The sequence below is a fragment of the Saccoglossus kowalevskii genome, chromosome 3, assembly GCF_978046115.1.
Source record: "Saccoglossus kowalevskii chromosome 3, keSacKowa6.1, whole genome shotgun sequence".
Lineage (NCBI taxonomy): Eukaryota > Metazoa > Hemichordata > Enteropneusta > Harrimaniidae > Saccoglossus > Saccoglossus kowalevskii.
The window spans coordinates 1,677,335-1,702,427 of NC_140643.1; the positions used below are offsets into that span (position 1 = coordinate 1,677,335).

Sequence of the window (25,093 nt, forward strand, 5' to 3'; positions counted from 1 at the left end):
TTGTTGATTGGCAGGTGGACATGGAAGTGTAATGTGATTAAAATGGTTATTCTAAATCTGTCATAATAAATTAGGTTTTATTTTATCTCAGCAATCAAGTAGACAGAAGGTTATTGTAATGGAGCTGTGTGAAGGAAGCTTATATACAATGCTTGATGAACCTCAAAATGCATATGGTTTAACAGAGATGGAGTTTAAATCTGTTCTCAAAGATGTTGGTGAGACATGCTCTTCTTCTTAAGTTTTGTTGTTGACTCACTTGTGCATAACACACAATAGGAGTTTTGGGGATTACCCTCTCTGTGTGTACCAGGTATAATGGTAGACAGGCAATCAGTTCTATTCTATTCTATTCTATTCTATTCTATTCTATTCTATTCTATTCTATTCTATTCTATTCTATTCTATTCTATTCTATTCTATTCTATTCAGTCTATTCTATTCTATATAGTCTATTCTATTCTAAATATGGTATTCCTTATTTTTACTGTGCACACCGTCGCTCTAATGCAGTGGTTGGTGTACACTCGGCACAAATCTACAGCTTTCGAAATTACCTTCTTCATCTTCTGTAATTTGTTTACCCATAGTGGAGAATTACAATACCATATATTTCGTGTTCTTTGAAACAGATGGCAATAGCCTGGGTGTAATTTCACTGCAATTTTGTCAGCTAGGATTCAAACCTCCGCTAAGGGACACCGGTTGTTATTGGTGGCATACATTTTTGCCTGTGACTCATAGTTTTTTGCATTGTTTTCTTTCAATCCCGCAATCTCATCAAGTTGGTCACCAGTTAAACTTAAAGATCATGTTTCTTTGTTGGAGGTTCACAATCCATTTCAAAGTCACAACACAGAGAACACAGCGTTCTGGCGTTCGTCTAGGCATCTCACGGTGTTGAATGACGGTGGTTTAGGTTTGTGTGGCGAACGACAATCACCCAACGACCGACGCTCACAACTTGGATCCCGCCATTAACAAAAGCAATACTATGGTTATATATTTTTTCAGATGTTTTTAATTTGGTGTTTTTTCAATATTTTTTTCAAAATCCAACCACTATATTTTCCTAAAAATCAAACACTACCAGTTTTATGTATTTCCTTATTAAACCTGTAGTCAATTCATGTTCCAGGGCCCCTTGGTTTAGCCATGCATTATCAGCCAATATACCATTAATTGCATAAGCAAATTTTGTGTTTGGACCAATCAAATCGATGGATTAACACCATCAATATACTGGTATAATATAATAATATTTCATTGTGCAGAACATTCTCAACTTTGTTTTGAAAATAAATGCTCTACAGCAGAGAGTGAAATGGCTTTATTTTACTATATACCTTATATTCTTAACTATATCTTGCATAGCTGCTGGAATGAATCATCTTAGAGAAAAAAATGTTGTCCATCGTGATCTCAAACCAGGAAATATCATGAAAGTAAAAAGGGAAGATGGCAGAAGTACTTACAAACTGGCTGACTTTGGTGCTGCTCGTGAGCTGGGAGACAGTGAACAATTTATGTCACTTTATGGCACTGAGGAATACTTGGTAAGTCTTTCTGTATCTAAGATATATTGATTATCAGCACTGACCGAGACATTTTGGACACCTGTGTGCAAAGCAAAGAAAGTCTTTGCTATTTTTCTGTCTGCATGTGTGTGTATGTATGTGTTTGTGCATACATGTCTGTCCCACAGATATCTGAAAAACTGACTGCCAGGTTATGATGAATCTTCATACATATTTATTAGGTGCTCTGGGACAAAGCGCAGATTGATTAGTTTTGGGTTAAAATCTGCCCATATTAATTACCAAATTTGCATAATAATTAATACATTTTTGGTTTTTCCATTGATAACTCAAGGTAATCATGCTATTTCACTAAAACTATATTGAGGCTCATGGACAATGCACAGACCTGGGGTTAAAATCTGTGTCATAAATCATATTTCCCAACAAAATTATATATGAGTTTGCTAAAACATTCCCTCGTAATAACATTTTGTATATATTTCATATCAAACCATAATCATGAATAAAGTTAGCAGAACTATATAAAATAATGTGTGTACGTGTATGGTCTAGCAGATCATCAGTACTTTTTGTTTCTTCTACCAGGCAGCATTCTTGAATTGAATTGTTATTTGTTTTCTAGATACTCAAAGGACAAGGCTGTAATAGTAATTTCATCCAATATGTTTTTAGCACTTCCAGATTCTGTTCCAACTCATGACAGATACTTTTATTTTAATGAATATACATGCAATATATTTCTGCAAAAACTTGTTGACATTAATTTAACTGAATACTTTTTTTGTATTAAGCACCCTGATTTATATGAAAGAGCTGTGTTACGGAAGCCCATGGGAAAGATCTTCAATGCTACAGTTGATTTGTGGAGTATAGGTGTGACATTGTTTCATGTGGCAGCTGGTCATCTTCCATTTCGACCTTATGGTGGCAGAAAAAACAGAGAAACGATGTAAGTAAATTTTTTTGAATCAAGAATGCGAAGCACACATGTGAGTCTTTGCAGTGTTTTATGTTCTTGTGTTTCCGATCCAACTCAAAATTGGCGACTGGCGGCCATTTGTTTTTGACCAATGCTGTTTTGGAGCCTCTGACATGTCTTGACCAATCACGTTCAAACTTTTTAGATACAAAATACACATGCATGTATGGGGGTCTAAAAACTAACTCTGCGACGCGATTGTGCGACTTCCTGAATGTTGATAATTGCACTCTGCAACAGAATCGCAGTGTCACTCTGCGAAGAGCACAATTCCTATTGATTGGTGGGTCGAACAGCGCGAATCCCAATGGTCGATGTTCACCGCATGCCTTATAAAAAATTATCTGGTCGGTGATCGGCAAGCACATGGAAGACAAATTGTGGGACCAAACAAATGACACATGGTTTACGGTGATTAGACACATCACACCGCTGGCTAGAAATATTAAATAGTGTAACGTGCACGTTGGTTTTGACAACTTTATCGCCATCTTGGAGTTGAAAGGGTTCGTCCTGACGACTATGCTCATTAGCATAGGCAGCAGTTTCAAAGTGAGAAGAACGCTAAGTACTTTTCACACGTTCTGCAACGAAAGTTTGCACGTCTACTTTGACTTTGTTGAGTGCATCAAGGAAAATAATTTACATGCAGTGAAAAAAAAATCATTCATGATGTGCAACGTTTTGTCATGACAGCAGTCACGGTTGTTTGCAATCGTCTGCCTTCATTTAGATCATAAACGGACTCCAAACTTGTGGTCTACGATCGATTAGCTGGTATTTTAACCAGAAATGAAATACTTTGTAACAGTTGTGAAAAGCAAACAAAAACGGCGTTGGTTTGTGGTATGAATGGAATTATTTTTGTATCATAATTTTCAAAGTCAGTATTACTGAAAATTATGGTTTATTTTTTTTAAATGAACGCCAAATTTCGGTGGTCCATATTGATCTTAAGGTAGCGGGAAGGGGAATTTTTTTTTTTATCTTGATTTTTCAATAATTGATAAAATGGTTACTTTGTACCTTGATTCATCATCCCAGCTTTTCAAAATTTCAGAAAGACTAGTGCTCAAACGCTAACACTATTACCGTTTCGTTAATATTTGCATAATGTTTATAACATGTATATGTATACTACCGGTAATACTCTGTTGTTGACGATTCTGATAGAATGGGTGACAAGCTTCTTGTGGCAAACAATGCATATTAATCTAACGTCCATTGTCAGATGGCGTCCGATGACGAAACCGATATGTGAGACCGTTGAGGGTCGGTGATCAGACGAGGAAGTGAGTACAGAAAATCTGTTGCTCGCCGACATCGGCCAAATAAACAAAGCCATCGTTTCCGTTTATGCAGAGAGCGTGCACCCATCTAATTTTTCGTTGACACTGCCGTTTTAGTTTTCTATCTTCAGCAGTAGTTTCAATCCATTCACATAGCTTTACGTTTTTTTTTCTCTTAATATTCCTAATGAAACGATATTGATTGTCTAGAAACAGTTTGACCCGCTACACACTTTATTTGGGAATTCAAAGTGATGAATATAGTCATAACAAATTATACTTGCTAATGAAAAAAAAAAAGAATGTAACATGTGTGAAACGTACTTCGCGCTCTACTCACTTTAAAGCTGCCGCCTATGCTAATGAGCATAGTTGCGGACGAAGCCTTACAACTTCAAGATAGCGTTAATGTTACCAGCTTCCTGATGTTACACCGTAATAAGGCAGTCAACACCAACGTGCATGTGTTTTGTAACCCTTTTCATCCCCTCCGGGGGATGTTATATATGTTAATTAAACAATGTTAAATACTTGCTGATTACCGAACCGTGCGGCATGTCGTCAGTAAATACTTGTTTACCGTAGTTCAGTGGTTGAAATAATCATTTAAAACTAAATATTTCTATAAGGCATGCTGTGTATCCTTACATTGATCGACCAATGGGAATCGTGCTCTTCACAGAGTGACACTTTGATCCTGTCGCATAGTGCAATAATCGACATTCGGCAAGTCGCACAATCGTTGCACAGTCGCAGAGTTAGTTTTTGGAGCCCCATTCATACCTCAAATACATCATTCGCACATACACATATGTATCAAATTCAAAATAGCCAAATACAAAAAAACAATAATAATTTTGTTGCTCTTAGTTGTTGTGTTGAATACTGTAAACAACCTTAAATGCATATGAATGAAGATGTTCTTTGCTCAATATAAACAGACATTCATGTCTTATCAATTGCATTTTTCAAGGAATTGAGAGGATATTGATGGAAAAATGTCCGACCTCATCAACAATGTTGCTGATAATCAAAACTCAGATGAAGTTAAAAAACGAGGAATTATGATTTTATCAGTCTGTATGTCCATGCATTTATTTGGACCTTTATCTCAGAGATACATCAGCCCAAATGCTGTTATATGCAAATTATGAGTTAAATATTATGTTATGTTTTTGGTTTCGTCTTTCATAGGTTTTTTATTACTACTGAAAAGGCCTCTGGAGTAATATCTGGAATCCAGAAAGATGACGGTGGTGAAATTATATGGAGTAGGGAGTTGCCAAAAACTACACAATTGTCTCAAGGGCTATCAAATGTTGTTACTCCATTGTTGGCTGGTCTCATGGAATGTGATGAATCCCTTACATGGAGTTTTGACAAGTTTTTTTCAGAGACTCAAAAAATATTGTCTATGGAAGTAATTGACGTTTTAAATGTCAGTACTGCTAGACTGCACAGAATATACGTTGAACCTGATGCCACGTGAGTAAAGTTAATGGCCAACTACAGTTCCTCTATCCCCGGTCTGGAAACAACTAGCGTCCTTTTGTCTCAAACCGCGTTGCGAGTAAACAAACCGTTAACACTTGGGCCGAGGGAGTCAGGAAGTCAGACAGATTACGATACCGTTAGAATATTCATTAAAATGGGCAATTTTACCATCATGCAAAATGATACCCCATTGTATGACTTCACCTTGACCTCAAATTAAGGCAACTACAACGTAAACAAAACAAGTAGAAAAATTAGCACTATGAAATTTTGGGTTTTTGAACCCTGATACATATAAAAACCAGTCTATCAACTCATAAACACCCAGTTGCTGCATTGTAAAGCTTAATATCGTGAGTTGTGTTCATCTTTTAGTTTCTTATGTAATAAGGAAAAACAGCACGCACCAACATGCTGACATCGCTCACAAATCTTGTCAAAATGGCGTTGTTCATGTCACCATGGTCGATCGAAAAAACTGTGATATTTTTAGGGACTCATAATAATTCAAGTCAACTATAAAACAACAATGCTTCAATTTTGTATATGAATGATTTTTTTTTAAACAAAGAATAGGATACATTGTCATTTCAAAACATTTGCATTTATGATCAAAAAGAGCATCCATAAAAAACGACCAATTTAACATTAATAAAATGCAGTGTGACAAATAAAAACACATACATCATACATGATATTATACATACACAATGTATGCACATCAATTTATTTCATAATCTGATTGAAGATGGTCGAATGGTGGCCATTTTTGTGCTAAAAAGTCATCAAAATCAAGCATTTATGGATGGATTTTGTTTAAACTTGGTACATACGTTGGACATTAAGGAACCTTGATGCACATCATTTTATTTTTCAGATCTTATTTAAAATGGCCGAATGGTGGCCATTTCGTTTTAATGAATGCAGTTCTAGTGCCATATCTCTGCCATGTTTCGACTGATTATGTTCAAATTTTTAGCTCCGCTGTCCACTTTGTCGAGCGGAGCTTATCATATGAGTGATCGTTCGTCGTCTGTGTCAATGTTTTACTTTTTCGACTTCTTCTTGAAAACTACAAGCCTGAATGATTTGATACTTGGTGTATATGTACCTTGGGTAGACCTCTCTCAGATTTGTTCATTTCATGATCATATCTTCAATTCTCTAATTTTGGTGAATATTTTTGTCATTTTTGGTAAAAAGTGATATTTTCGACTTCTTGTTAAAAACCACAATCATTTATGGTGAAAAATGATATTTTTGAATTTTTGTTGAAAACAGCAAGTCCCATTGCATTGATACTATGCATATTGTTCATTTTCTAATGATATCTTCTGTTCTTTAATTGAAATGTGCATTGCTAACAGCGGTGCTATCTCAGCCGAGAGGCTGCTTGTATATATTCATTATACATCATGACATAGATGTATTGGGTTGGCTATCTGATTTAAAATGGCCAAATGGCGTCATTTTTGTGCTAAAAAATCATCAAAAATCATGCATTTCTGGCATACCAGAACTGGATCTTGGCGTTTATGGATGGATTTTGTTCAAACTTGGTAAATACATTATAGATTCTGGGTTCCTGATGCACGTCATTTAGATGATTCAAAATGGCTGACTGATGGCCATTTTGTATAAATGAATGCGCTTCTAGAGCCATATTTCTGATATGCTTTGACTGATTATGTTCAAATTTTTTATATTCGTTTTACATCATGTTACGGATATATAGATGTATTCAAAATGGCCAACTGGTGGCCATTTTGTTTTAATTAATGCTGTGCCGGAGCAATATTTCTCAATATGGACAAGTACTCGTTTGACGATCAGATACAAAATGTCAATAGTTTTAATGTTAAAAAATCAAGCATCATCTTCTGGATCCATATTTCCATCTTCCCTAGCCAAGGTCTAAGTTTATTCAGCCAAGCCTCTAAACATACCTTGGCAGAACGACCATCAAATATGTGTATTCTAACAGCACCCCTAGTAGTCAGTTGCAGCTATATATTGTCCAATCAGTTTGCGTGTTTCAAATTCCTTTTTGACATTTCATTTTAAACAAAATGGTGGCGCCCATGAATCGTGATATTTGTGATGATAAAATTGCGAAAGTTTTCGGTATTGGTGCCCTCAAGCCTCATCATGTACAGGCAATCAACGCAGTTTTGTGTGGGAAGGATGTCTTCATAGCGACCAAAAACAGGAAGTGAAATTTTGTTTTATTTTTTTGGTATGTCCAAGCTGATTGGGAGCCTTGTTTTGAGGTGCGTCCAATCAGATCTAACTGCTTTTAGCAATTAGCCTATGCGATCCCGCACAGTATCGTGTAGAGGCATGTAGGTCGAAGACACAGGACCGCGCGATTCTGACATGTTTATGTTCCAACTATATTACTGTAAACAAAACTATATATCTTAAATTTGATAACTAACGGGGACTGTGCCATGCATGGCTTGTAATGATATGTTTTGATCATAAAATGTCAAAATCAAAGACCAATATTGGTTTCACGCCGTGAAGAAGGATAAATAAAATAGTTTGTTTCAATTACCCCAAAAGTAAAAAACAAAAAATTTTTGGGTAAAGGTATGAAATTTGCTGGTAAAATAGATGAACTACTTGCCGGCTACAATATGACCTTATACAGATATCCTGATCAAAAAAGTATGTGAAAAAACTTGAATTCTGGAATAAACAACTAAGTTGTAAAAAAACACATAGCAATGACAATGTTAAAAATAGTGACCGGCTGTGTACTGATCACGTGACAAAGCTTTGCGCATACCTGCAACACACCTTTGCCAAGGAAGGAGGCCAATTCACACCTAATACAATGATCGTTTCAAGACCGGGGATAGATGGACTGTGAGCCAACATGTAGCCCACCCACCCCATATGGTGGAGAGTGGTATAAGCTGTTATATAGTTTATGAGGGAAGGTAGAAGAAAGCATAGCCCACCCACCCCATATGGTGGAGAGTGGTATAGGCTGTTATATAGTTTATGAGGGAAGGTAGAAGAAAGCATAGCCCACCCACCCCATATGGTGGAGAGTGGTATAGGCTGTTATATAGTTTATGAGGGAAGGTAGAAGAAAGCATAGCCTACCCACCCCATATGGTGGAGAGTGGTATAGGCTGTTATATAGTTTATGAGGGAAGGTAGAAGAAAGCATAGCCCACCCACCCCATATGGTGGAGAGTGGTATAGGCTGTTATATAGTTTATGAGGGAAGGTAGAAGAAAGCATAGCCCATCCATCCCATATGGTGGAGAGTGGTATAGGCTGTTATATAGTTTATGAGGGAAGGTAGAAGAAAGCATAGCCCATCCATCCCATATGGTGGAGAGTGGTATAGGCTGTTATATAGTTTATGAGGGAAGGTAGAAGAAAGCACAGCCTACCCACCCCATATGGTGGAGAGTGGTATAGGCTGTTATATAGTTTATGAGGGAAGGTAGAAGAAAGCATAGCCCATCCATCCCATATGGTGGAGAGTGGTATAGGCTGTTATATAGTTTATGAGGGAAGGTAGAAGAAAGCATAGCCCACCCACCCCATATGGTGGAGAGTGGTATAGGCTGTTATATAGTTTATGAGGGAAGGTAGAAGAAAGCATAGCCTACCCACCCCATATGGGGGAGAGTGGTATAGGCTGTTATATAGTTTATGAGGGAAGGTAGAAGAAAGCATAGCCCATCCATCCCATATGGTGGAGAGTGGTATAGGCTGTTATATAGTTTATGAGGGAAGGTAGAAGAAAGCATAGCCCACCCACCCCATATGGTGGAGAGTGGTATAGGCTGTTATATAGTTTATGAGGGAAGGTAGAAGAAAGCATAGCCCATCCATCCCATATGGTGGAGAGTCGTATAGGCTGTTATATAGTTTATGAGGGAAGGTAGAAGAAAGCATAGCCCATCCATCCCATATGGTGGAGAGTGGTATAGGCTGTTATATAGTTTATGAGGGAAGGTAGAAGAAAGCATAGCCCACCCACCCCATATAGTGGAGAGTGGTATAGGCTGTTATATAGTTTATGAGGGAAGGTAGAAGAAAGCATAGCCCACCCACCCCATATGGTGGAGAGTGGTATAGGCTGTTATATAGTTTATGAGGGAAGGTAGAAGAAAGCATAGCCTACCCACCCCATATGGTGGAGAGTGGTATAGGCTGTTATATAGTTTATGAGGGAAGGTAGAAGAAAGCATAGCCCACCCACCCCATATGGTGGAGAGTGGTATAGGCTGTTATATAGTTTATGAGGGAAGGTAGAAGAAAGCATAGCCTACCCATCCCATATGGTGGAGAGTGGTATAGGCTGTTATATAGTTTATGAGGGAAGGTAGAAGAAAGCATAGCCCACCCATCCCATATGGTGGAGAGTGGTATAGGCTGTTATATAGTTTATGAGGGAAGGTAGAAGAAAGCATAGCCTACCCACCCCATATAGTGGAGAGTGGTATAGGCTGTTATATAGTTTATGAGGGAAGGTAGAAGAAAGCATAGCCCATCCATCCCATATGGTGGAGAGTGGTATAGGCTGTTATATAGTTTATGAGGGAAGGTAGAAGAAAGCATAGCCCACCCACCCCATATGGTGGAGAGTGGTATAGGCTGTTATATTCCTTATTTACCTCCATATGCCAACAAGAAATCTTTCTTATCTTTCTTTGATGTTATATTTATCATTATTAGATATGCAGTGTTTCAGGACTTGATTGCTGCCCAAACAGACATTAGCAGTGGACACCAAGAACTATTTTATGACTATGAATGTTTCTGTCCTGATGCTCTTGCCCAGTGTTTTACTTATCCCAGAACTACTGAAGAAAATGCTATGATTTTGTTCAGAAAAGATGTTGTGGAATTTCCAGCAGCCATAGCACCCATTATTCGTAAGAACCTTGAATTGTTCATTGATTGTGTGTTGCTAGCTGCTTAGGCTATATTTTTGACATTAATTGATCTATTTCTGTCAAACATGGTACAAAATGATACAAAACACTGGTTAATTTCTCTTGTCTGCTGACCTCAGAAAAAATATTGTGGCATTATATATAATGATTCTATTCTATTCTATTCTATTCTATTCTATTCTATTCTATTCTATTCTATTCTATTCTATTCTATTCTATAATTAAGGATTCTATTCTTCTTATATATAATGATTTGATGATGTTATGAACTGATATCACTTGTTGATTATGAAATAGGCTTGTTAGTGTAAACATGTGTCATATAATGTCTAATTTAGGACACCTGTTTATTTTAAATCATGATTTTTGAGGTTCATATCACAAATTTCATGAAAACTAGAAATACTTCAACATAAACCATCATCTTTATTGTTGCAAAAAACAAAGAATCACATCTAATTTCATACCACAGCAGAATAGAGAAGCGTGTTAATATTCACACTGTACACATGTACATGCAAGGTTTTGGGAAATTACATAAACTATTAAAAAATATGTCAAAGCTACTCGTCTACTTAATTTAATTTACTAAAGTACTTGTGTACTTTCACCTATACTATTAAGTGTTATAATATATACCTGTACCTCCCCAGGTTATTTCTTCTTTATTCCATTATGACTGTGACCTCTGTACACAGAAGCCATTAAGTCCTAACTAGACTTCTTTTGAGTACCATTCAGCTAAACATTCTTAGATCCAAGCAGGATTTACATCTGACACTTTTGTTTTAATTAATAATCTGCATAATGTATTTTTGGGAAGTTAATACCGTATTTATCCGGGTATATGCCCAGGGTCCTGAACATAAAAAATTGCCAAAAAGAAGGGGTTGGCGTTTGGCCGGATATCCCCCGCAAAAAAAACCGAAAAATCGTGAAAATTGGCAACACGCAGATTCACTACGTTCAATTACCCACCATAGACTCCGGTTAGTCAAAATGACTATTTTGAACTGTAGGCGTTAATCAGCGATTCTGCCGGTGACGGAGAGATAGAATCTAGGTCAGGGGAAGCCCCATGACCCCAAGATTCTTTTACCACTTACGTCATGAACCCACGTGACCGAGGCCACCTGGCAGCGCCACAGGTAGCCGTCCATCACTCTTATTTTTTCTCCGCCTCGAGTGGAGATGAAATCTGCTGGATAGCCTGCTTTTTTTTTCCTGTCCGGGTTTCTACCTTGGGTTGTTGCCGCTGCATGGCATCCGACATTGTAGCTGGTAGGATAAGTTTTCCTTGTCATTTTTACCCTCGTATTGTTTTCCCTTTTGTGTGTAGTAGTTTTCACAACAAAGAAATTAAAACCCGGTGCCTCTACGTAACCACTGGTGGGTTTCCTGGTGGCACCTTTTACAACTGTATTTCGTTTTTTTCCCTCATGCATGTCGTCTTTTATTTACAATGTATTTAGCAATGTATAGATGTAATGACAGCACCAGGGCTCGCTGTCGTTTTTCTCCTCGTGTTTCGAGTCGACCGTGCAGTGGTTATATTCAGAATTTACCAGCATAGAACCCGCATCCGAGATACTTTGTTGTAGCTACGTACAGAATTCAGGGTTTTTGCGTGAAGGTGTGTTTTTTTACTGGAGTCCTGAGGCCTGAGATTTTCTTTCAGAGCCATCAAAATCGCTGAGACTGACCGCGTCACAGCAAGGTCGCGCGTCCAGTAAACAAATCGGTTAAAGTGAGTTGCATGCTTTGCATGAGTGGAAAGTCCTCACGCTCGGCTACTGGTACTTCTTGTACCGGGACGTCGAGTAAGAGGCCCGACGGTGGAGGTACCGATATTTTTCTCAGTCTCCCCCGCTGATCGGAGGGCATCCTCACAGTCTGTTTTTTCAGGCTGTGTTTTACCCGATTTTACCGGCTGCAGCGAGGCTGTGCCCCTGGAGGCTTTCCTTCTATGGGGGTGGGCACAGGCACGTGTTTGGTGAGTGGCCAGGTCACAACTTAGTGACTACTTCAGGCCTTGGGGAACTCACCTCATGGGGGAAGGGAGCACCCCCTTCCTCGCAACTGCCGAACACATGGCCACATATCCCTGTCGTACACAGATTGCGCCGGTGTAGTCGGGTTTGGAGACAGCGGGTGACCGATCCCTGGACCTTTCCAGGTGGTGACATTCTGTTACGGGATACTGCTGAAATCTCCATTTCCCCCCATCAGTGTCTCCCCTGTTGGGCACTGCCAGGGGACAGCAATCAGACAGGAAGTAGCAGTTTGCTGGAAAAGGACACCATACACAGGGTACATCAGCCGGAACTAAGTCCAGGCTTCGACCCAAATATGTTCGTAGTACCAAATCTACAAGTGGCAGGCGCCCAGTTCTGGACCTAGGCAGACTGAATCAGTACGTGCTCCTCGATCGGTTCCACATAGAGACACCATTCAGGGTTCTTCTCTCCATCCACCGTTTTGACTGGCTAGCCCCACTAGACTTAAGCGGGGCCTACCTGCACGTACCGATGCGAGTTGCCATCTCCTTCGAATCGCCCAGCTGGGCCAAGTATTCGAATTTTGGGTGCCCCCCCGTTCGGGTTAGGCACAGCGCCCTGCTAAGCAGCCTAGCCGAATGCCTAGTCAGCGTTCCCTCAGTGTCCCTCTGTGAACTAATGCGGATCATCGGAATGATGACCTCGGTTCGAAGGGTCGTTCCCCAGGCTGCACTACGTAGCCGCACGGTATAACGCTTGTTATAACGCTGAGCTTCTCTATGAGAACTAGATAGGCGATCGATCTTGGACCAAGTGAAGGAAGCCCTGCCCTGGTGGTCGTCACTGGCCAACCTCGGGCAGAGGGCCCCCCCTTGGACCCGCTCGCCGCTGGTATGACTCTGGTAACAGATGCCTCCCCCCGGGGTTGGGAAGCGCATCTATTGGACGAACAAGCCCAAGGATATGACTCCTCAAGGATATGGTGTCCTTCAAGAAGGAGGAGAGGACGCATTCCCCATCGTTGTCAGTCCTAGCGGAGCAAAATCCTCCTTTGGTGCCTGGAATATGTGGAGCTAACCGCACACCACCTTCCAGGGGTGAGGAACAGTCTGGCGACGCCCTTTCAGGACGACTCCGTCTCCAGAACACGGAGTGGCTGATACCCCAGTGGGTAGCCTCCAGGCTGTTTTGGCTGTGGACGGTCCAAGGTTAGGCCGGTTTGCCGCACCCCGGAACACCAAGCTCCTGACGTACGTAACACTACTGCTGACTCCAGGAGCCTGGGCCAGGGTCACTTTGCTACCCCGCGGACCCACTTAGTTGTGTATGCCTTTCCTCTCTTCTCGCTAGTTCATCGGGCACCGGAGAAAACTTCGACAGGTGCACACCTGCATATTATCATTGGTCACACCCAATTGGCCAAGCAGGGCCTAGTTTCCACTTCTGTCGGAAACGATAGTCGAAACACCAGCAGTGCTTTCGGACTTACCGGACCTGCCATCCCAACCAGACGGCGCACTACCAACGAGCCCAGCGGGTATCACTTACACGCATAGATGCTCTCATTAGACCCGCACATATGATACGGTAGTTTTATCTGAGGGATTCCACCAATGCAGCCTACATTTCTAGGCTGTGAGCATACACTGGTTAGTGTAGCGGAAGGGAGATTGATCGATACCTTCCCTCTATTGGCCAGGTAGCAGGCTCCTTCGTCCACCTGTTTGACGATGTGGGTTTGTCCTACGCAGCGATCGTTGGCTACAGGTCGGCCTTGTTCCCCACCATTCAAACGTACGGGAACAAGACTAATCGATTGTCCTATTATTAGGAGACTATTTACTGCTTTCCAGATGCTGAGACCCCATACAAGGGAACCGCCCAACTGGGACTTGTCGGCTGTGTTGTCCGCTCTAAGCAGACCGCCCTTTGAGCTTCTCCGATCAGCGCCACTCAAATTTGTGATGTGGAAAATAGTCTTCCTACTGGTCCTCGCCTCAGGTAGGCGTCGGCCAGAGCTGGGGGTATTGTCCTTCTCGAATGATGTACTGCCATTATGGACAATCAAGTTGTGCTAAAGACACAAATCTGGTTTCTCGCCTAGATCCAAATCCCAGGACACGATCCTCATCCAATCGTCATCCCCCGGCAGTCAAATTTTGTCTGCCCGGAGGGTCAGGAGGAATTATTGCTTCTCTACCCGGTTTGAGCACGGAGTTACCACCAAACCGTACTAGGATTTGGAACGGGGTGCCAGGCACACATCTTTGTGTTATGGCCCAGGCAGGCAGGATAGGCCGGCCTCCCCAGGTAGTTTACTGCGACTGTATTAGAGGTCTAATACTTTATATTTCTCGACACGGAGCTCGCAGAGACACCAAGTAAGAGCACATGAGGTCTGTGCGATGGCTAACTCGCTCGTGCTAGCATCAGCCCCCCCCCCCCCCTAAGCACACATGGAGGGCAGGCTTCTGGAGAACGCAGAACGTCTTTATCAACTACCATCTAGGAGACACTGAATCCATTGATAAAAGTTTCTCTAGGTTGGGTCCCATCGTAGCGGGTCAGTCTTGGTTTGCTGACCCAGCCCGAACGGGTGCCTGCGCATAGGCAATAAGTCAGTCAGATTTCTCTACCATCAGCACTCCCCTGGGAGCTCCCAGGTCCCACTTTACGGACTATGCCCTCATGCAGAACTGTTTCGGTCTTTACTTCGAAGCTTACTACCCCCTATAATTTGGTTGGGATCTAGCTTTCTCGGGCACACCGAAACCTGTCACCGTAGCAGCTTTTTGGCTCCTTGCTCCGGGGACAGCACAGGCAAGGTAAGACACCACCCTTTTTTGGGTCTTAACTAGGGTGTTGAGTTTGTTTTTATCCCGGACTGGGAAAAGAGTTTCATCCTTTTTTTCTGTTTGCTTGGAAAAACCTGTCACCTATCGGTGTCTGACTCTGCCTACAGTTCAAAATGGTCATTTTGATTGACCGGAGTCTATGGTGGGTAATTGAACGTAGTGAATTTAGGCGAGGGTTACCCGAACCCGCCTATTCACATAGTTCATACCCACCATAGACTCTGGGTCCTCCCCAACCTTCCCACTCTTTCCGTCACGTTGGTCTAAGTCCTCGAGGCGGAGAGAAAGAAACCAGAGTGATGGGTGGCTACCTGTGGCGCTGCCAGGTGGCCTTGGTCACGTGGGTTCGTGACGTAAGGGGTAAAAGAATATTGGGGTTATGGGGCTTCCCCTGACCTAGATTCTATCTCTCCGTCACCGTCAGAATCGCTGATTAATGCCTACAGTTCAAAATAGTCATTTTGACTGACCCAAGTCTATGGTGGGTATGAACTATGTGAATAGGCGGGTTCGGAGAACCCTCGCCTAAATCGAACTGCGACAGGGAGTAAAACGGCAAATAAAAACAATATGCAGCATTAGAAGTGTAACAAGAAATAATTTTTTGCTTAGAATGTGACAAATATTAAAACCAGAAATAATAAAAATCAACAGTGAAGATTCATTTGTATTAGAATATCCCCGTCAACAAACACGCCGCCCCATACACGTGAACTATTTCCGGTTTTGACAAATACCGGATCAACAGCCATACAAGATCAATAATAATTTATGCAGTATAATTCCGAAAGTTCATAATTGTTAGAAAAAAACCCATCTAAGATCTCTAATTGTACGTTCATTGCTATATTTGTAAAAGTCAAAACCCTGAAATTCCAAGTCAGCGCCACTCTCGCGATCGAACAAAATCCCTACAGCTTCGTCTTGAAGTTTGTTGATGTCGTCACACACAATTTGGACTTAGCACATTTAATCCATGGATTTCGCAGTCTGGTAGCTTGGCACTTTTAATTCACGTCTATTCAGAATAAATGGGGTCGCGGCAAACGACTCGCACAATGCTTTTGTTTATCGTCTGGCAATCATCTTTGACCTTCAAGCATCCGCTTTACCGATTGGCTAAGAATGACATCACTACTAGTGTTTCATCATAGAGATAAATTCAACATCGCTTTTTTATCAGACTAGGCATTTGTTTTATCAATCATGGTGAAAGTTACCATTCAGCAAGTTATATGAATATCGCGGTGGGCTTTGAAATAGGAAGATTTTTTTTTCCAACGACAGAAGAATAATTTCCATGAAATCCAATAGCTGTGGTGAAAGATGGTAAAAAAGTTGTCAGTCTTCGGCGTGACATTACAAAATTGCTGGCCCCAGTTATGGATTCGCAAATATTTTATAAAGCCAAAACAACATGCTTTAAACTACTCTGCATTGTAGGCGACGCTAAAGCCGAACGAGTGCGACACTTGCTTCGTGGCTCTCTATATATTGTAAGATTTGCTTGAATCGTTTCTATAAGGAAACACAAACCTAACGGCCCATTTCAGGGCCATGACATATTTCAAAAAAAAACAACTACCGTTTCTCCTTTAATATACATTTTTTTTGACTCACTGGCTGTTATGTTTCTGATAAAAAATCTTGAAAAAATAAATGTAAACTACGTAAACAGTGGTGAACGCGCTGCCTTATTTATGTCACAGCTATTTTGCGTTCACTCCTCGTTTTACGCAATTGACATTTAGTTTTCAAATTTTGTTATCAGAATCACAACAGACTGCAAGGAAGTAAACTGTTAATACAACGAACAAAAATTTTTTTTTTTATTTTATTACAGGTGTAGAAAAAACACCTCTGGGTGTTTGCTAGGATATGACCTCAACTCCTTTATTTTATCAAAAGTTGTGGGTGGGCGTTTGTCCGGGCATGGGCTCTTATCCGGATATATACGGTATCAATTAGACTAGAGGCTTTGGTTTTTGATATTTTAAATATTCCATATTACTACTTCAGCCTCAGCACATGGGGGTTATTTTTTCAGCTTTCTTTGGTGTAATTTAACATTTATTAAATTTATTTTCAGCTAAATTACCTAAAATGTCAAACACCTACAATCTGGATAATGATGCGATGCAAGCTAAGGTACATTTTGCAATACTTTTTAATACATTTCCTTTACAAACCCTCTGCACAACCATCTGTTTCAGCCTCTGAAAACAGGACCTGCTCCTATCTTCATTTCTTGATTGCACATGAATGTCAACATTGAAACTAAAATCACTATACCTCGGTATTTTAGATGTTAATTTACAAATCATACCCCGCATATCTGTTATATATATTACTGTGTACTGCCTCCATCTGTACAGTAAAGTGTACAGTGTACTGCCTCCATCTGTACAGTAAAGTGTGCAGTGTACTGCCTCCATCTGTACAGTAAAGTGTGCAGTGTACCGCCTCCATCTGTACAGTAAAGTGTGCAGTGTACTGCCTCCTACTGTACAGTAAAGTGTGCAGTGTACTGCCTCCATCTGTACAGTAAAGTGTGCAGTGTACTGCCTCCATCTGTACAGTAAAGTGTGCAGTGTACTGCCTCCATCTGTACAGTAAAGTGTGCAGTGTACTGCCTCCATCTGTACAGTAAAGTGTGCAGTGTACTGCCTCCATCTGTACAGTAAAGTGTGCAGTGTACTGCCTCCATCTGTACAGTAAAGTGTGCAGTGTACTGCCTTCATCTGTACAGTAAAGTGTGCAGTGTACTGCCTCCATCTGTACAGTAAAGTGTGCAGTGTACTGCCTCCATCTGTACAGTAAAGTGTGCAGTGTACTGCCTCCATCTGTACAGTAAAGTGTGCAGTGTACTGCCTCCATCTGTACAGTAAAGTGTGCAGTGTACTGCCTCCATCTGTACAGTAAAGTGTGCAGTGTATTGCCTCCATCTGTACAGTAAAGTGTGCAGTGTACTGCCTCCATCTGTACAGTAAAGTGTGCAGTGTACTGCCTCCATCTGTACAGTAAAGTGTGCAGTGTACTGCCTCCATCTGTACAGTAAAGTGTGCAGTGTACTGCCTCCATCTGTACAGTAAAGTGTGCAGTGTACTGCCTCCATCTGTACAGTAAAGTGTGCAGTGTACTGCCTCCATCTGTACAGTAAAGTGTGCAGTGTACTGCCTCCATCTGTACAGTAAAGTGTGCAGTGTACTGCCTCCATCTGTACAATAAAGTGTACAGTGTACTGCCTCCATCTGTACAGTAAAGTGTGCAGTGTATTGCCTCCATCTGTACAGTAAAGTGTGCAGTGTATTGCCTTCCATCTGTACAGTAAAGTGTGCAGTGTATTGCCTCCATCTGTACAGTAAAGTGTGCAGTGTACTGCCTCCATCTGTACAGTAAAGTGTCCAGTGTACTGCCTCCATCTGTACAGTAAAGTGTGCAGTGTACTGCCTCCATCTGTACAGTACAGTGTGCAGTGTACTGCCTCCATCTGTACAGTGCAGTGTGCAGTGTACTGCATCCATCTGTACAGTAAAGTGTGCAGTGTACTGCCTCCATCCAGGTATGTACGACCTAGAAATAGTGCCGTATGCGAGTACCAAGTTGTGAGTCGCAAGTAGCAAAATATGCCATATGCTAGTGGTAAAAACGGCATATGCGAATGGTAAAATGTATCGTTTGCTAGTAGCAAAAAAGCCCTATGCCAGGGGTAATACAAAGGCTTGTAACGTTTGCTTATAATATAACAACGTACGTTCAATTGTGTTTTATCACAGTAAAATCAAATATTTACCATGGTTATGAAATGATGTGTACATGGTTGGTTAAGATTGGCATGATGCTGTTAAGGTTTTTACTTTAGGGGCGATTCATATATAAAAATAATGGTAGCAAATAGGGGTCAACGCGATCTAGCTTAGGTGTCAACCGGCGCACGCCCCCCTGTACTCAACAGTACAGTAAAGTGTGCAGTGTACTGCCTCCATCTGTACAGTAAAGTGTGCAGTGTACTGCCTCCATCTGTACAGTAAAGTGTGCAGTGTACTGCCTCCATCTGTACAGTAAAGTGTGCAGTGTACCGCCTCCATCTGTACAGTAAAGTGTGCAGTGTACTGCCTCCATCTGTACAGTAAAGTATGCAGTGTACTGCCTCCATCTGTACAGTAAAGTGTGCAGTGTACTGCCTCCATCTGTACAGTAAAGTGTGCAGTGTACCGCCTCCATCTGTACAGTACAGTGTGCAGTGTACTGCCTCCTTCTGTACAGTACAGTGTGCAGTGTACTGCCTCCATCTGTACAGTACAGTGTGCAGTGTACTGCCTCCATCTGTACAGTAAAGTGTGCAGTGTATTGCCCCCATCTGTACAGTAAAGTGTGCAGTGTACTGCCTCCATCTGTACAGTAAAGTATGCAGTGTACTGGGTCCATCTGTACAGTAAAGTGTGCAGTGTACTGCCTCCATCTGTACAGTAAAGTGTGCAGTATACTGCCTCCATCTGTACAGTAAAGTGTGCAGTGTACTGCCTCCATCTGTACAGTAAAGTGTGCAGTGTACTGCCTCCATCTGTACAGTAAAGTATGCAGTGTACTGCCTCCATCTGTACAGTAAAGTATGCAGTGTACTGCCTCCATCTGTACAGTAAAGTGTGCAGTGTATTGCCCCCATCTGTACAGTAAAGTGTGCAGTGTACTGGGTCCATCCGTACAGTAAAGTGTGCAGTGTACTGGGTCCATCTGTACAGTAAAGTGTGCAGTGTATTGCCTCCATCTGTACAGTAAAGTGTGCAGTGTACTGCTTCCATCTGTACAGTAAAGTGTGAAGTGTACTGCCTCCATCTGTACAGTAAAGTGTACAGTGTACTGCCTCCATCTGTACAGTAAAGTGTGCAGTGTACTGCCTCCATCTGTACAGTAAAGTGTGCAGTGTACTGCCTCCATCTGTACAGTAAAGTGTGCAGTGTACTGCCTCCATCTGTACAGTAAAGTGTGTAGTGTACTGCCTCCATCTGTACAGTAAAGTGTGCAGTGTACTGCCTCCATCTGTACAGTAAAGTGTGCAGTGTACTGCCTCCATCTGTACAGTAAAGTGTGCAGTGTACTGCCTCCATCTGTACAGTAAAGTGTGCAGTGTACTGCCTCCATCTGTACAGTAAAGTGTGCAGTGTACTGCCTCCATCTGTACAGTAAAGTGTGCAGTGTACTGCCTCCATCTGTACAGTAAAGTGTGCAGTGTACTGCCTCCATCTGTACAGTAAAGTGTGCAGTGTACTGCCTCCATCTGTACAGTAAAGTGTGCAGTGTACTGCCTCCATCTGTACAGTAAAGTGTGCAGTGTACTGCCTCCATCTGTACAGTAAAGTGTGCAGTGTACTGCCTCCATCTGTACAGTAAAGTGTGCAGTGTACTGCCTCCATCTGTACAGTAAAGTGTGCAGTGTACCGCCTCCTTCTGTACAGTACAGTGTGCAGTGTACTGGGTCCATCTGTACAGTACAGTGTGCAGTGTACTGGGTCCATCTGTACAGTAAAGTGTGCAGTGTACTGCCTCCATCTGTACAGTAAAGTGTGCAGTGTACTGCCTCCATCTGTACAGTAAAGTGTGCAGTGTACTGCCTCCATCTGTACAGTAAAGTGTGCAGTGTACTGCCTCCATCTGTACAGTACAGTGTGCAGTGTACTGGGTCCATCTGTACAGTAAAGTGTGCAGTGTACTGCCTCCATCTGTACAGTAAAATGTGCAGTGTACTGCCTCCATCTGTACAGTAAAGTGTGCAGTGTACTGCCTCCATCTGTACAGTAAAGTGTGCAGTGTACTGCCTCCATCTGTACAGTAAAGTATGCAGTGTACTGCCTCCATCTGTACAGTAAAGTGTGCAGTGTATTGCCCCCATCTGTACAGTAAAGTGTGCAGTGTACTGGGTCCATCTGTACAGTAAAGTGTGCAGTGTATTGCCTCCATCTGTACAGTAAAGTGTGCAGTGTACTGCCTCCATCTGTACAGTAAAGTGTGAAGTGTACTGCCTCCATCTGTACAGTAAAGTGTACATTTGTACAGTGTACTGCCTCCATCTGTACAGTAAAGTGTGCAGTGTACTGCCTCCATCTGTACAGTAAAGTGTGCAGTGTACTGCCTCCATCTGTACAGTAAAGTGTGCAGTGTACTGCCTCCATCTGTACAGTAAAGTGTGCAGTGTACTGCCTCCATCTGTACAGTAAAGTGTGCAGTGTACTGCCTCCATCTGTACAGTAAAGTGTGCAGTGTACTGCCCCCATCTGTACAGTAAAGTGTGCAGTGTGCAGTGTACTGCACTGCCTCCATCTGTACAGTAAAGTGTACAGTGTACTGCATCCATCTGTACAGTAAAGTGTGCAGTGTACTGCCTCCATCTGTACAGTAAAGTGTGCAGTGTACTGCCTCCATCTGTACAGTAAAGTGTGCAGTGTACTGCCTCCATCTGTACAGTAAAGTGTGCAGTGTATTGCCTCCATCTGTACAGTAAAGTATGCAGTGTATTGCCTCCATCTGTACAGTAAAGTGTACAGTGTACTGCCTCCATCTGTACAGTAAAGTGTGCAGTGTAGTGCCTCCATCTGTACAGTAAAGTGTGCAGTGTACTGCCTCCATCTGTACAGTAAAGTGTGCAGTGTACTACATCCATCTGTACAGTAAAGTGTGCAGTGTACTGCCTCCATCTGTACAGTAAAGTGTGCAGTGTACTGCCTCCATCTGTACAGTAAAGTGTGCAGTGTACTACATCCATCTGTACAGTAAAGTGTGCAGTGTACTGCCTCCATCTGTACAGTAAAGTGTGCAGTGTACTACATCCATCTGTACAGTAAAGTGTGCAGTGTACTGCCTCCATCTGTACAGTAAAGTGTGCAGTGTACTGCCTCCATCTGTACAGTAAAGTGTACAGTGTACTGCCTCCATCTGTACAGTAAAGTGTGCAGTGTACTGCCTCCATCTGTACAGTAAAGTGTGCAGTGTACTGCCTCCATCTGTACAGTAAAGTGTACTGGGTCCATCTGTACAGTAAAGTGGGCAGTGTACTGGGTCCATCTGTACAGTAAAGTGTTCAGTGTACTGCCTCCATCTGTACAGTAAAGTGTGCAGTGTACTGCCTCCATCTGTACAGTAAAGTGTGCAGTGTACTACATCCATCTGTACAGTAAAGTGTGCAGTGTACTGCATCCATCTGTACAGTAAAGTGTGCAGTGTATTGCCTCCATCTGTACAGTAAAGTGTACAGTGTACTGCCTCCATCTGTACAGTAAAGTGTGCAGTGTACTGCCTCCATCTGTACAGTAAAGTGTGCAGTGTACTGCCTCCATCTGTACAGTAAAGTGTACTGGGTCCATCTGTACAGTAAAGTGGGCAGTGTACTGGGTCCATCTGTACAGTAAAGTGTGTAGTGTACTGCCTCCATCTGTACAGTAAAGTGTGCAGTGTACTGCCTCCATCTGTACAGTAAAGTGTGCAGTGTACTGCCTCCATCTGTACAGTAAAGTGTGCAGTGTACTACATCCATCTGTACAGTAAAGTGTGCAGTGTACTGCCTCCATCTGTACAGTAAAGTGTGCAGTGTACTGCCTCCATCTGTACAGTAAAGTGTGCAGTGTACTGCCTCCATCTGTACAGTAAAGTGTGAAGTGTACTGCCTCCATCTGTACAGTAAAGTGTGCAGTGTACTACATCCATCTGTACAGTAAAGTGTGCAGTGTACTGCCTCCATCTGTACAGTAAAGTGTGCAGTGTACTGCCTCCATCTGTACAGTAAAGTGTACAGTGTACTGCCTCCATCTGTACAGTAAAGTGTGCAGTGTATTGCCTCCATCTGTACAGTAAAGTGTACAGTGTATTGCCTCCATCTGTACAGTAAAGTGTGCAGTGTACTGCCTCCATCTGTACAGTAAAGTGTGCAGTGTACTGCCTCCATCTGTACAGTAAAGTGTGCAGTGTACTGGGTCCATCTGTACAGTAAAGTGGGCAGTGTACTGCCTCCATTTGTACAGTAAAGTGTGCAGTGTACTGCCTCCATCTGTACAGTAAAGTGTGCAGTGTACTGCCTCCATCTGTACAGTAAAGTGTGCAGTGTACTGCCTCCATCTGTACAGTAAAGTGTGCAGTGTACTGCCTCTATCTGTACAGTACAGTGTGCAGTGTACTGCCTCCATCTGTACAGTAAAGTGTGCAGTGTACTGCCTCCATCTGTACAGTAAAGTGTGCAGTGTACTGCCTCCATCTGTACAGTAAAGTGTGCAGTGTACTGCCTCCATCTGTACAGTAAAGTGTGCAGTGTACTGCCTCCATCTGTACAGTAAAGTGTGCAGTGTACCGCCTCCATCTGTACAGTAAAGTGTGCAGTGTACTGCCTCCATCTGTACAGTAAAGTATGCAGTGTACTGCCTCCATCTGTACAGTAAAGTGTGCAGTGTACTGCCTCCATCTGTACAGTAAAGTGTGCAGTGTACCGCCTCCATCTGTACAGTACAGTGTGCAGTGTACCGCCTCCTTCTGTACAGTACAGTGTGCAGTGTACTGCCTCCATCTGTACAGTACAGTGTGCAGTGTACTGGGTCCATCTGTACAGTAAAGTGTGCAGTGTACTGCCTCCATCTGTACAGTAAAGTGTGCAGTGTACTGCCTCCATCTGTACAGTAAAGTGTGCAGTATACTGCCTCCATCTGTACAGTAAAGTGTGCAGTGTACTGCCTCCATCTGTACAGTAAAGTGTGCAGTGTACTGCCTCCATCTGTACAGTAAAGTGTGCAGTGTACTGCCTCCATCTGTACAGTAAAGTATGCAGTGTACTGCCTCCATCTGTACAGTAAAGTATGCAGTGTACTGCCTCCATCTGTACAGTAAAGTGTGCAGTGTATTGCCCCCATCTGTACAGTAAAGTGTGCAGTGTACTGGGTCCATCCGTACAGTAAAGTGTGCAGTGTACTGGGTCCATCTGTACAGTAAAGTGTGCAGTGTATTGCCTCCATCTGTACAGTAAAGTGTGCAGTGTACTGCCTCCATCTGTACAGTAAAGTGTGAAGTGTACTGCCTCCATCTGTACAGTAAAGTGTACAGTGTACTGCCTCCATCTGTACAGTAAAGTGTGCAGTGTACTGCCTCCATCTGTACAGTAAAGTGTGCAGTGTACTGCCTCCATCTGTACAGTAAAGTGTGCAGTGTACTGCCTCCATCTGTACAGTAAAGTGTGCAGTGTACTGCCTCCATCTGTACAGTAAAGTGTGCAGTGTACTGCCTCCATCTGTACAGTAAAGTGTGCAGTGTACTGCCTCCATCTGTACAGTAAAGTGTGCAGTGTACTGCCTCCATCTGTACAGTAAAGTGTGCAGTGTACTGCCTCCATCTGTACAGTAAAGTGTGCAGTGTACTGCCTCCATCTGTACAGTAAAGTGTGCAGTGTACTGCCTCCATCTGTACAGTAAAGTGTGCAGTGTACTGCCTCCATCTGTACAGTAAAGTGTGCAGTGTACTGCCTCCATCTGTACAGTAAAGTGTGCAGTGTACTGCCTCCATCTGTACAGTAAAGTGTGCAGTGTACTGCCTCCATCTGTACAGTAAAGTGTGCAGTGTACTGCCTCCATCTGTACACTAAAGTGTGCAGTGTACTGCCTCCATCTGTACAGTAAAGTGTGCAGTGTACTGCCTCCATCTGTACAGTAAAGTGTGCAGTGTACTGCCTCCATCTGTACAGTAAAGTGTGCAGTGTACTGCCTCCATCTGTACAGTAAAGTGTGCAGTGTACTGCCTCCATCTGTACAGTAAAGTGTACAGTGTACTGCCTCCATCTGTACAGTAAAGTGTGCAGTGTATTGCCTCCATCTGTACAATAAAGTGTGCAGTGTATTGCCTTCCATCTGTACAGTAAAGTGTGCAGTGTATTGCCTCCATCTGTACAGTAAAGTGTGCAGTGTACTGCCTCCATCTGTACAGTAAAGTGTGCAGTGTACTGCCTCCATCTGTACAGTAAAGTGTGCAGTGTACTGCCTCCATCT

The 25,093-nt window shown here is 42.3% G+C and overlaps 1 protein-coding gene across 2 annotated transcripts in view; it reads left to right on the forward strand.

The window, feature by feature from the left end:
- The window catches only part of LOC100372702 (serine/threonine-protein kinase TBK1-like), a 104,252-nt gene that overhangs the window by 26,647 nt on the left and 52,512 nt on the right, over positions 1-25,093 (forward strand). For both annotated transcript variants that reach the window (XM_085496675.1, XM_085496676.1), the window contains exons 4-9: positions 92-218; positions 1,375-1,556; positions 2,333-2,490; positions 5,004-5,294; positions 10,008-10,207; positions 17,170-17,228. In XM_085496675.1, coding sequence (XP_085352801.1) covers positions 92-218; positions 1,375-1,556; positions 2,333-2,490; positions 5,004-5,294; positions 10,008-10,207; positions 17,170-17,228 — 1,017 coding nt within the window. The remainder of the gene's footprint in view (positions 1-91; positions 219-1,374; positions 1,557-2,332; positions 2,491-5,003; positions 5,295-10,007; positions 10,208-17,169; positions 17,229-25,093) is intronic.